The following is a 13,260-nucleotide window of genomic DNA, read 5'->3' on the forward strand; positions in this document are numbered from 1 at the left end:
GTCTCTCAACCATGCATAATGAAATACTTAGACAGAGAGTTCCCCAGCCAAGGATGCCTGGCAGAAGCATCCCATTTCAGGGCAGAAATTATTCCGTTCTAGCAACCCTGCTCACTGTCCCTTGCTGGAAGCAGCCCACGGAAAGTGCGGCCTTGGCCTGAACACTGCAGTGGATAGAAAGGTCTGACAGCTGGGGCTGTCAATTATGCCTCACCAGTAGGTTCTCTTTCTCATTCTTTATCTCAGTTGTTCTCACAACTTCATGAAACCGTGTGTGTGTGTGTGTGTGTGTGTGTGTGTGTGTGTGTTACTTCATGAAGTTATAGATACCTAAATATTTCTATATAGAGATATAGGCAAACACATAACATTATATAAATACATATATATAATGTATTATGTATTATATATAAAAAATTAAATGCACTTAACATGTACATAAAAAATCTTAAAACTAGATCAGACCAAGTCATGTATCCTGGGAAAAAAATTCCCCAAATTTGTGTCCACACACAGAGATGTAGATTAAACTCGTTATATGGCCATCTGCCATTCTCATAGAGAATTTATATGAGGAACAGAAGAGTTAATAAATGTGAATGTGCTCTGTAAATCAGCAGGCACTAAACACACGTTAATTATTATTATGCACATTTACCATCACTCCAAATACCAACCTATCTCCAGCTCTCTCTATTCAACATGCCCTAAATGTGTTTAGATATAACAAGGTAAAAATCAAAATAACTGAGGGTAATATAATATGATAAAAGCTTTGTACAAACATTAAAATAAATACAAGTGGAACAGAGTTTATGTATTTCAGGATCCAGCCATCTAAAGAACTATCACCGCTCCAGATTAGACCCTAGAAGGAAATAAGCCTGAACTCACAGACCTAGAAAAATAACAAAAACAGTTAACCCAAAAATAAATAAAATCAGGTGGGCCAGTAAAGAATTCTAGTACCAGATGAAAACCCAGACTTGATCCTAAGTAATGTCATTATTTTACAGGGAACTGTGGGTTCTCTTTTCTTCTTTATCTTGACTCTCTCAGCTGTTTCTTTACTCTTTTAGCACTGCAGAGACTTGGCATAAGGAATTCCAGAAAGTTTCTGAATGCAAGTCCTTCATTCCACAATTGGGGTTAAGCTTTTAAACGCAGATGATGTGATAACACACTCACTTAAACCACATCAAAAAGTGCACAGCTGATATTGGAGCCTCTCTGGGCAGAGTGGTGTTGCCTTGGTTAGTTAGGTCCACACACTGGGGGCAGGCAGTTAGTGTGGGAGGGATGTATACTTGAGAAAAACTGAGTTCCTTGGGGCGCCTGGGTGGCTCAGTCGGTTAAGCGCCCGACTTCGGCTCAGGTCACGATCTCGCAGTCCGTGAGTTCGAGCCCCGCGTCAGGCTCTGGGCAGATGGCTCAGAGCCTGGAGCCTGTTTCCGATTCTGTGTCTCCCTCTCTCTCTCTGCCCCTCCCCCGTTCATGCTCTGTCTCTCTCTGTCTCAAAAATAAATAAACGTTAAAAAAAAAATTAAAAAAAAAAAAAAAAAAAAACTGAGTTCCTAAAGATGGGAAGAAGGTGAAATCAGGAAGTAAGGACTAAGTGAAGAGATATTTGCACACCCGTGTTCATAGCAGCACTATTCACTGCTATGGTAACCCAAGTGGCCATGGACAGATAAAAGGAAAGAAAAAGTGAGGTCTATACAATGGAATATTATTCAACCTTAAAAAGGAAGGAAGTTCTGACATATGCTATAGTATAAATGAACCTTGAAGACATTATTCTAAGTGAAATAAGCCCATTTGAAACAAAAGGACAAATAGAGAATGGTCCCACTCAGTATGAGGCACCTAGAGTAGTCAAATGCATAGAGTAGAAGGATGGTTTCCAGGAGCAGGCAGGGAGGAGGAACTTATCGTGTAATGAGCACAGAGTTTCAGTTTTGCAAGATAAAAAGAGTTCTGGAGATGGATGGTGGTAATGGTTGAGCAACAGGATAAATACATTTAACATCAATGAACTGTACCCTTAAAATTGGTTACAATGGTAAATTTTACGTGATGCGTACTTTACCACAGTTTAAAATATATTTTTTTGAAGTTTACTTATTTTGAGAGAGACAGAAGGTGGGTGCATGCACCCGCATGAAAATGGGGGAAGGGTCAGAGAGAGAGAACGAGAGGGAGAAAATCCCAAGCAGATTCTGTTAGCACAGAGCCCAACATGGGGCTCGATCCCAACAACCATGAGGTCATGACCTGAGCCGAAACCAAGAGCTGGGCGCTTAACCGACTGAGCCACCCAGGTGCCCCATAAAAATATGGTTTCTTTTTGACCAAACTAAAAGATCTTCTAGTTTTGAAAAAAGAGAGAGGGAAGCAATTTGTCTCCTTTCTAACTACGCCTAGGTCTTGTCCTACTTTCTGCCACCAAAGGGTTAAAAAAGTTTTTTTGTGTGTTTTTTACTTTATTGTTTTAGAACAGTTTTAGGTTCATGGCAAAATTGAGAGAAAGGTACAGGGATTTTCCATACTTCCCCCCCACCACCACGCTACCCCAACTCATGCATAGCTTCCCCCATTAACAAATCTCCCACCAGAGTGGTACATTTGTTACAACTGATGAACCTTCACTGATGCTTCATAATCAGCCAAGCCCATTTTACATTATGATTCACTCTTGATGTTGTACATTCTGGAGGTTTGGAGGAAAAAATTTTTTTAATTATTCCCATCTATTAAATTATTTATGATAACTCCATTGTATTAGAAGTCAAACCCACGGAAGAGTATATTAAATGTGCATTGGACTAACAGAAATATGGAAAACATTCACTACTCAAAGTAGGCTGAAAACCAGCAACATCAGCATCCCATGGTGGGGTTGGGGTGGGGGGTAGAAAGGCAGAATCATATGCCCTTCCTCAGACCTACAGAAAACCAGAATCTGGTACCCACGTGATTCACCGTCCATTAAAGTTTGGGAAGCACTGGTGTAAACCACCCATCACAGCAAACTGAGCAAAAAATCATACAACGTTTGACCCGTCAAGATGGAAGAAAACTATGTCATTAGAGCCGCATTATATGGGGAGTTAAATCGAGGAAAAGGTCCATGTTTTATTCTTCTTTACATTCTTAAAAATAATTAAACCCAAATCCATTTATTGCCTTGAACACAGAAAATGCTTATACTGATCCACAAGTTGGATTTAATGTGTTGGTAACAGTATTCTTTGAAGAGTCTACAGAATCAAACAGTAGCTGTGATTGAAGTAAAATGAGTAAAACAAGCACAAATCTCTTGTGGCTGATGGCAGGTTTGAAATCCCAAGAACTCAGCATGATAGCAGAATTAATGCACAATAATAATTCACCAAGGAAAGTACTCACCCTTATAAATGTTCAAGAACAATAAAATTCTGGTCACTGATAATGTGAGAAAAAGCACGAATACCCACAGTCAACTGGATTCACTTAATGAGATTAAAAAGATAACAGGACAGAAAAGATGTCCCAAAATGTTCACTGAACACAAGAGGGGGAAAAATCGGCCAATGTTAAGTATTCAAAATATTAAAATAGAGTAAGAAAGAGAGAAAATCCATGTTTGGATTAAGAAGGGCTTCTTCTTGGGGTACCTGAGTGGCTCAGTCAGTTAAGCGTCTGACTTCATCAGTTCGAGCCTCTGTGCTGACAGCTCAGCTGCTCTCTCTCTCTCTGCTCCTCCCTCATTGTGCTCTCTCTGTCTCTCTCAAAAATAAATAAACATTAAATTTTTTTAAAAAGAAGGACTTCTTCTTGGGATTACTTTTATGTGGGTTTATTATGATGGGTTTTCCCCATTACCTCTGCAGCAGTTAGATTGAATGTTAAGTCTACACTTAACACTGGACACAAAAAATAAATTCCTAATAGGGAGATAAAAATTAACAGCCAGATAAAACAAAGATGACTGGGGGAGCAGAGGGGGTGAATGAAGTTAGATCCTGTCTCTGACACCAGGGCATTCATGACTGGAAAACATATTTCCACTTAATGAAAATAATCTTCAACAGTCATTGGGAGCCCTGCCCTCTTTCATTTTCTTTTCCTCTGGCAAACTTCCACTTGCTCTGGCTTTTGCAAGAGTAAAAATAAGTAAATTTGACTCAATAAAACCAAGTATTACTTTACAAGTACAAACTGGAAATCAATCTAAGGTTTGGCCTGTTGTTTTTGAAACCGATTCTAATTTTAAGCAACAATTCAGAGAACCCCTGGAGGTTTACATGAGCTCATCAGTAGCAAAATCATTTTTAAGTAATTTTAAATGCTTTCCAGAGCAAGACAGAAACTCTTTAAATTGCCAAACTTCTTGGCACATCCCACATGCCCAACCAGTGCTCTTGTTCCCCAAGTGAGAGGAGAATTGGAAGCAACAACTTACTCCATCACAAAACTCAAGGTCGGATATTTAGCTCTGGATTTTCTGGGTTGAAAAGACTGTGGCATCTTAAGACTTCATTTGGGGTCCTCAGATGAGGCTTTCAGAGATGAAGGGAACACTCTCATAAATGTCTTACTCTTATTTTATCAATCATATAGAACAACAGTCAACATTTTATTGAGCAAAACTAAGGGTAATAAGGAACTCAAAACTGAAGGGAGGGGTGGTTAAGACTCAAGAAGCCACCCTCATGACATGACGAGCATCTGCAGTCTTCGGCAAACTGTCACCTGAAGCTATTTGATCTCAGAAGAGAGCTATACGGAAACCCTCTGGCAGGGGCAACCAGGTGGGAGCATAAAGCTGATACTCGGGGACCAGTTGGTCCTGACTGCACCTACTTCTAAATGCCTGCTGTCTACTGTTGAAAGCGCTGCTGTAGACATTGGGGTACATGTGCCCCTATGAATCAGCGCTTTTCAACAACAGTCAAATCATGGAAAGAACCCGAATGTCCACCAACTGATGAATGGATGAAGATGTGGTTTATATACACAATGGAATACCACCTGGCAATGAGAATGAAATCATGCCATTTGCAGCATAGTGGATGGAACTGAGGGTAGTTTGCTGAGTGAGATAAGTCAGTCAGAGAAGGACAGATATCATACATTTTCACTTATGTGGATCTTGAGAAACTTAACAGAAGAACACGGGGGAGGGGAAGGGGAAAAAAATAGTTACAAACGGAGAGGGAGGGAGGCAAACCATCAGAGACTCTTAAATACAGAGAACAAACTGAGGGTGGATGGGGGTGTGAGGGACAGGGGAAAATGGGTGCTGGGCATTGAGGGGGGCACTTGTTGAGATGAACACTGGGTGTTGTATGTAAGCGATGAACCATGGGACTCTACACCCAAAACCAAGAGCACACTTTACACACTGTATGTTAGCCAATTTGACAATAAATTATATTAAAAATAAATAAATAAAATAAAATCAACACAAGAAAAAAGCAAAAATAAAATAAAATAAAATAAAATAAAATAAAATAAAATAAAATAAAATAAATGCCTGCTGTCACCAGCCCTTAGGAGACAGTGAAATACACAGGGCTGAGAGGGGGTTCAAACATACACTATCATGGTTTGAACCAACTGCAACTTACAAGTGGACCTGCTCTGTGACCCCCTAGCAACCTAGAAGTCACAGAAAGTTCAATCTAGAACGGAAGCTTGAAGCCCCAGATAAACCCTGCAATCAGGACACTGGGACTCAGAGAGCTAAAAGACATCCATCCCAAGAAGCCAGGTCATGATATGAGATCTTAAACTTGATTTCCCTGGAAATTAATTCTACTTTGTCCAATCACGTGAAATTATGACTCTATAGACATGCACATCTGTTCTGTATTCTCTGTAAAGCTATTTTTGCCTCAATCTTGAATAGCAACATTTACCCATCCTCCAAAATGCAAAACTAAGGCATTATAAGGCACTTCCCATGATCCCCACTGACCATTAAGAGCACTTGAAAATACACCAAATCCTAGAAAAATAAAGAAAACATTTCACAGACACTAGTTTTTCACCTAGACAAAGACAACTAGGTACTTCTGCAAACACTGGGTCTTTTTAGAAGACAGTGTCAACTTTATTGCTTTTTGAAATGCTGTGTAAAGCATGGAACTTTACAGTTTGCACATAAGCAATTTCCATCTTTAAATATATTTATGTGGTGAGAAAAAGTACATGCATATGAATATATATAATTTTTTTAAATCATCCCCATTTACATTAGAAATTTCTTTATACAAACATGTGAACCCTTCTTCTTAAAAAAGAAAAAAAAAATTCGCCACTGGTAGGAACCCTCCAAGATGGCAGAAAATCCAGCTTTCTGTGTAAGCAGCCTTTCACTGAGAGACGTGAGTGATGGCAGATGAAGGCCTCTTCAGAATAGACTCGACAGAAAATGACAGGGGTTCATTCACAGAGAGTTTTGTTCCAACTTGCTTGGCGACGAAAAGGTCTTTCGCGTATCTATCTATTGTAAATGTGTACTTCTGGTTCTCCTTGACTAAACACTCTCTGGGCTTCTTAGGGGCGTCTTCAAAGGCCCCTTTGACAAATGGCGTTTTCAGCTCAGGGCCTGATGTGTCATTAAGAGTTTGCTGGAATAATGAATGGAATGGATTATGTTTAAGTGGCACAGGGTGCCTGGTGCTTTCTTTGCTGATCTTGGTTAAGACGTGCCCTTGAGCCGCCAGGGAGTCCGTGTCAACAATGGGAGAGAAATTCCGTTGGGGTGGGGAGAACGCAGACCTCTCAGGGACAGCCTGGTGACCGTGAAGGTCACTTCTCGAGGTCTGGACCTCTGCAGCATGAGGCGACACCAGCGAGCCTTCTAGTTTGGGTGGTACCATGTCGTGCTCTGCGACAAGGCCATCCTGGACTCGCACTCCCTTCAAGTCCCAGCTGGCCCCAGGTTTCAGGGCTTGAACCGAGGTGGTGGTGTTTAGCAGGCATTGCTGGTAAAGAAGAGTGTCACTAATGGGGCCACACTTGGGCCAAACTAAAAATCTTGAGGACAAGGGATACTGTCTGTAAGTCGTAGCCACGCTGACGTTGGAAGAGATGAGTTCCATATTCCCAGAGCCTGAATACTGCATGGTTAGATCAAGGCAGGTGGGCAAAAAATTGCAGAAGTCTTTGTTTGGAGGCTCCACTGGGGCGGGGCTATAGGCACTTTTGTAGGAGTTATATTCAGGTCCGTGCACCATACGGTTGGGCAGGAACAAGGCAGCAGCTTGGGAAGCTTCCAGCATCTCCCTCTCTTTATATTCTCTCTCCAGCATAATGTTCTCCAACTCTTTATCAGCAAAGGCTCGCCTTTTCCTCATCCGGTCACTTACCGGGGGAGGTAGGGGTAAGCTCCCTCCCACATAAGTCTCTGCTGGAATTGGGCGGTAGCCTAAAATAAGCAAGCATTGCACAGGAAAGAGATTAACAACTAGGGAAGAAAATTCCAGAAACCCAGAAGGTAACAGAGACACTGCAAATGGGCAGGACAAGAACAAGAACAATTTACAGTTCTAAAACACTGATGTTTTACACAGAAAACAAAAGTATAGGTTCAAGTGAAAAGAGTTCTCTTTGGGGAGCAGGAGATCCAGATTGTAACTTTTTGTTATTGTTGTTTTTGCCATTACAGGTTTGTTTGTTTACCTTTACAGGCACACTTCACTGGCTGAAAGTTTAATCTACTTCCCAGGCTCCTACATATTAAGAGACAAGTCTGCTCATCTTGCTTCAGTCAATGCTTTATTACTATCCGTGTCATCTTTTTCCATTATCAAAAAAGATATCTATACCTAAAGCTGATGGCATTGTTATTTTCTAAAGACGGTTCATTATGGACATTGTTACAGGTGGAGAATAATCCAAGGAGAACTAGAAAAAAGAGAAAGTGACAGCAGATTAGTGAGGAGAAAAACAGAAAAGACTAAGGAAACAGGGAAGCACAGAAAATTGAAAAGAGCTGTTAACTAGTCAAACAGATTCTGCAGAGAACAATTTAACCAGCCCCCTCCCCCAGACTTGCAGTAAAAACAAACAAAACTAAAGGCAGGAGAGGAGATCAGCCTCTCTATTGAAAATAACTGATCTAAAACATTTCTCCCAATCATGTTGGCCAGTTACCAAAATGGTTGAGCAGACAATCATTACAGTATAAACTCATTGCACATTTCACGAGCAAGGGCAGAGATTTTAAAAACCTAAGATTAGTACGGCATAAATAGAATTCCTAGTAGCATGAAATGCTTTGAGTATTTCACTATCCCCAACCACTCAGTACTAGCAAATTTGTTTGAAGGATCCATTGTGACAAGCCCAACGCCCTCATTTGCAAATAAAATAAAATGTGAAAATTAGTGTTTCTATTTCTAAGGTAAGTTTTTGCCAGGAAGTTATTTACTTGAATTTACTATTCCATTTTGCCCTCCCACTTCTCAAGTTGTTTTGGCACCTTTTCAATTTATCCGTGCTGTCCCTATGGCTATAAATCTGTTTACCCAGTTTGCAACCAAATTCATTTTTAACGCACGCGAAACCATTCTAAGATCAGAAGTATACAGCACAGGATTAACACACGAACAAACTCTACAACCTGTCTAGAACCAACCCAATTAGAAGCCACATGAGAAAAAACAGAATGCAAATATCTACTTTAAAAAAAACAGTTTTTCAACCTGAATCTTATGAAGGAGGAGTGATTACAACAAATACAAACTTTCCTTTATTTAAATGGTGAAGGGTGATCAATATATTGTTTCTCAGAGCCATAAATCCCATCCCCAAAGAGAGCTGCTTTTAAAAATCAGCAATATTTTAAGTAAAATTAATGTATCCCCAAGCATTAGAGAAAGTGAAAACTTGGTAGAGAGAATTCACGCCGTTCAAATTCAAATTCAACCTCCACTTCTCTTGTTTGATTCAAAACCTTTTCCAGATTCTACGATCTTGACGGTTAGAAATAAAAAACAGTAAACCGAGAAATAAGAAATAGTAAACTGATGTAGCTAATCCAGGGAGGAATACAGTACAGCGAAAAAGAGTGGTATTAGATGATGCATCAGTCGGAACTAGAGGTCTTTATTGGCGTGGGTAGCTGTTCAGCTCCTCACTTGACTTACTTCGGCTACAATTACACCCAAAGAATTTGTTCTTAATTTGTTTCCTTGCTCCGTCCATGATCTGGTGGCATGCCCTCACACTAGGGCCAATTTCAAATGCACCCCACGTTAACCCCTTACCTATTAAGCAGACTACAACTGTTATGCAGACAACAAATTACCGGTGACAGAAACCTCAAGAGGTATGTGAGATCCATTTCCCCACACCCTGATTTCCTCCCTAAAGCAAAACTTCCTAATACAAAGTACCCTCCCCTCAGAGTGCTCCTTCACAGGTTAATAAAAATGCCATATGTGTGAATGATGAGAAGCCCTCAGAACTTGGTTTAAAAGGCTAAAGGATAATTCTGCATTGCTTTACCTTCTAAAATGCTTTTGGCCAGCAAACTGGGTGCCCTGACTTGTCTCTGATACACGGCTTTGCGCTCGAAATTATTCTGTTTCCCGGAAAGCCCCTTCTTGTCCTGTAAACACAAGAAACATAATCAACAATGCCCCACAAGAAAGAGAAGGAAGGGGCATCAGCAACCCTCCCCGGTCTAAATGTATTTATTTTCTCATCCCATGTAAAAATAATTCTCAACAAATTCACATCAGCACCCCTTAATTCCAGGGCAACAAGCTACTTCAGTTGACAGGCAGTAGAGGAGATTTTCTCTGTGGCCACTTTGCTAGAGTCACTCCAAATTCATCCCACAGCTAGAAGTTGGGGGACATCCCACAGTCAAGATCGTAGGAGCCAGGCCCTGAAGGAGAGCTGCGGGGGACAGCTGTGTCCGGGGCATGCAGAGGTAGGGCCAAAGGTGTCCGTGGCCTGCCATTGAGCAGTGAGGTGAAGCTGGTTTCTTCTGGCAGCAAGGCAGGTGGAATGGGGTACAGGGGGTTGAGAGAGAGGTATGAGGGAACCTGTCTCTCACACTCTCCCGGGTCTGGCCAAAAACAGTGGGAGCCTGGGATACATGAAGGCAAAAACAAAAACCTCAGCGGCCACCTGGGGCACGGGACAAGGGGAAACCCAACTTTGCTCCCTCTGTCACCTCCTGGTTGGTGGGATTCTGGGTCCTTCTATGCCTGAGTCCAGCCCTGAATGCCCAGGGACCCTTGAGGGATGTAGGAGCCCTTGGTGCCAAGCGCCTCACTCTGGAGGAGGCCCAGCCCAGGGACAAGGCCACCTCGGTCATCCAGAGCACTCTCTGGGGCCCTCAGAAAGCTTTCCATTAGGGTCACTGCCTCCGATGAGGATGTGAACCCCTCCCCAGTCACTCCTAGAGAAAACGTTAAAGCAAAAATCTTCCCAGGCCCTGAGTCTGTAAGGGGTGGGGGGTGGGGGGGAACCCCGAAGCTTCCCTGGCTCTGAGCTCTCCCAAGTGCAGGAACACATGGACACAGGAAATCCAAAGGTCAAGAAAAGCCTCACCCTTAAAGAAAACGCTGGCTCTCCTCACAGCTGGAGCCCCCCGGTGGGAGGCACCAGGGACCTCTCCACCGGCCCCTTAGCTTAGGTCGAAGCTGGCTTCAGGACCTAGGGCTTCGGGCACTTAACTTCCCACGCCACCCTTGGTCTCATCTGTAAAATGGGCAGCACTTTCTGCCTCTCCCTCTGACAGCGGAAGCTGCGCGGTTCTTTTTCGAGAACAGCACCAGTAACACAGCGACTGCAGCCACCACTGTCCTCCCCCTGCTCCCCAACACCACCAAAATAAACACGTAAAAGATAAAATATCTTTCCCCAAAACCTCCCAGACCACTCTCAAGGCCTTTCTGCCTGCTTTTAAAATTACAAAATCTTTTTGGTCAAGTTCCCCGGCGATGCCCGCGGCTGCCTCTCTGCCTCGACACCCCCCCCGCCAGGCCACCGGGACCAGAGAAGCGTCTTCACCACCCGTCCCCCCCAGAAGCGCCACGCGCCGCGGCCCTCCGCCGGGCGGGGGGAAGGGGGCTCCCCGTCCCTTCCCACGCCCGACCCCCACGGCGGCCCGGACGTCCCCGCGAGGCGCGACCCCGGGCCCGGCGGGTACGCACCTCGGTGGCCTGCTGCCTCCGGAGCGCCACCTGGGCGGCCATGACGCGCTGGCGCTCCACCACCAGCAGGCAGTTGGCGCACTGGCAGTCGCGCCAGCGGCAGAAGCGCTTGTGGCCCTTGAGGCAGGACACCACGCCGTGGTTGCGGCAGCGCGCGCACTTGGGCGTGCGGCTGAGCTTGCGCGGCTCCGCGCCGCCGCCCGCGTTCGCGCCGCGCTCCGGGGGTCCGGCCGGCGCCGGCGAGGCCTGCGGCGCGGGGGTCGGCCCCCGCGGCGCTCCCCGCTGCTGCTCCGGCCGGCCCTGCACCCCCGGGGAAGCGCCCGCCTCCAGGCCGTCGCCCTCATCCTCCGCGTCGTCGTCCTCGTCCTCGTCCTCGTCGTCCTCGCCGTCCTCGCCGTCCCCGTCGGCCGACGGCGGGCTGGGCCCGGGCGGCGTAGGCGGCGGCGGCCCGCGGCCGTCCTCCTCCAGCTCCAGGCTCTCCACGTCGATCTCCCAGTCCCCGGCCGCCGGGCCCGCGGGCCGGTCGGCCATGGCGCGCGGCGCGGCGCTCGGGCTCCGGCCTACGCTCAGTCTCCCGCGCCCTGGTGGGGGGGGAGGGGGGGACACGAAAAGACCCGAAGACGCACCAACCACCGTCAGGCACCGACCCCCGGGTCTTGAGCCCAGAGCTCCCGGTCTAGGGCCTCTGGCCCTTGGAGGAGCCCTGTTCTCTTCACGTCCCTCGCATCCACACCACACTGCGTTTCTTGTACCTTTAGGGCCCCCAGAAATTCCCAAGTCAACAAGGTTTCTATCTTAACTCATTCTAAGTGCTCTAGGAGCACCTGATCTTTAACCACAGACCTCTCTGCCTCTTTACACCAGCTTTCGGGACAAGTCCCGGGGTAACGCACGGATCACACACACAAAAGTATTGTGTCCAACTGGGCCGACCTAGGCCACTTGTCAGGCTTCCCCATAGCCAACTACTAGGGCCATGATGAATATGAAACTATCGATGGGAGAGTTACTTTCCTTTGGATCACAAGGGGCCCCTTCAGACCCAGCGAAGTACCATTCTATGCCTCTCAAATGCCTCATCCTCTTACACCACTACAGGGACCCTCTTTTGCGCTTGGAGAGGTCCTTTTACGCCCCCCACCCCTAGCAAATAGTCAACTCAAACCCAAAAAATGTTCTTCTGTCAGAGACCCATAAGGACACCGCGCATGGAGCTGCAGATGCCCTTCCAACATCAATAATGCTTGAGCCTCGCACGGCTGAGCTGCGCGGTCTCCATATACATCGGGCATGGTTTGCACTTTAAGGCAAGACATCCAGATAAAATAGAAAAGATAAGGAACGGCGATTTTGCCCTCCCTGACACCCGGAGCGACATCACAGCACTCACCAAGACTCTGAGGCCCGAGCTAGCAGCCGAGGCAAAAGATATCCAGCTTTAGGACCTGGCTCTTGGGCTGCTGGCTGTGCTTGCAAATACAAATCAGGGTCGCCACACCCTGCCACGAAATCGGGGGCTGACAGCTGGAGGCTCAGAGCCCAGTGGACGGGGAGTACGGGGGATGGGTGGAGAAGATGAATCAAGTCCTCAGCAGCCTCGCCCCGCACATCCCGGACTCCGCAAAGTTCTAATCGGTCCTTGGCAGCCCCGAGCGCTTCACCTCGCAGGAGCTGCTTTCTGCTTCCTGTGACCCAATCTGGGCGGGAAGGTTGGGCGGCCCTGGCCTCAGATTTCGGGCTCTCCCGGCGGGCGTACGCAGCTGCGCGCGGCGCAGCGCCCCTGGCTGCAATAGTTAGTCTCTGCTCCCTTTCCTAGTATTATCGGCTCGGGGCCCCGAGCACCGCGCCCTCTAATTGGACGGTTGTCAGGCGGTGTGCACGCTGATTGGCCGAGGCGCGCCGGCCTGGCGCTCCCCGCCTCCTGGCGGCCGTCGCGCCCCTCCCTTCGGCGCTCCTCCAGAATCCACCCGCGCAACGTTCGGTGCAGCCGGGTTGTCTGTCCCAGCGCTAAACCCGAAGTGTGACGGTGGTCTGCTGGGGTGAAGTCGCCGTTTATCTCACGGACAATAGGAAACACACTCTTGCGAATCGCATTGTT

The 13,260-nt window shown here is 46.2% G+C and overlaps 1 protein-coding gene across 5 annotated transcripts; it reads right to left on the minus strand.

Annotated features, from left to right (window-relative positions):
• Positions 1 to 6,001: 6,001 nt before the first annotated feature.
• DMRT2 (doublesex and mab-3 related transcription factor 2) lies at positions 6,002 to 12,935 on the minus strand. Of its 5 annotated transcripts, XM_042913917.1 has the most exons (5): positions 12,553 to 12,935; positions 11,163 to 11,743; positions 9,502 to 9,604; positions 7,818 to 7,896; positions 7,259 to 7,417 (listed from the first exon to the last, which is right to left on the minus strand). In XM_042913917.1, exons 2-5 carry the CDS (start codon positions 11,691 to 11,693, stop codon positions 7,351 to 7,353), a joined length of 780 nt encoding a protein of 259 aa, XP_042769851.1. In that variant the 5' UTR covers positions 11,694 to 11,743; positions 12,553 to 12,935; the 3' UTR covers positions 7,259 to 7,350. The 5 variants fall into 5 exon arrangements, with proteins under 5 accessions (XP_042769846.1, XP_042769850.1, XP_042769849.1 ...); XM_042913912.1 differs by lacking the exon at positions 7,818 to 7,896 and having other exon boundaries at positions 6,002 to 7,417; XM_042913916.1 differs by lacking the exons at positions 7,818 to 7,896; positions 11,163 to 11,743 and having other exon boundaries at positions 6,014 to 7,417.
• Positions 12,936 to 13,260: the final 325 nt, after the last annotated feature.

This window comes from Panthera leo, chromosome D4 (genome assembly GCF_018350215.1).
Source record: "Panthera leo isolate Ple1 chromosome D4, P.leo_Ple1_pat1.1, whole genome shotgun sequence".
In the NCBI taxonomy this organism is placed as follows: Eukaryota; Metazoa; Chordata; class Mammalia; order Carnivora; family Felidae; genus Panthera; species Panthera leo.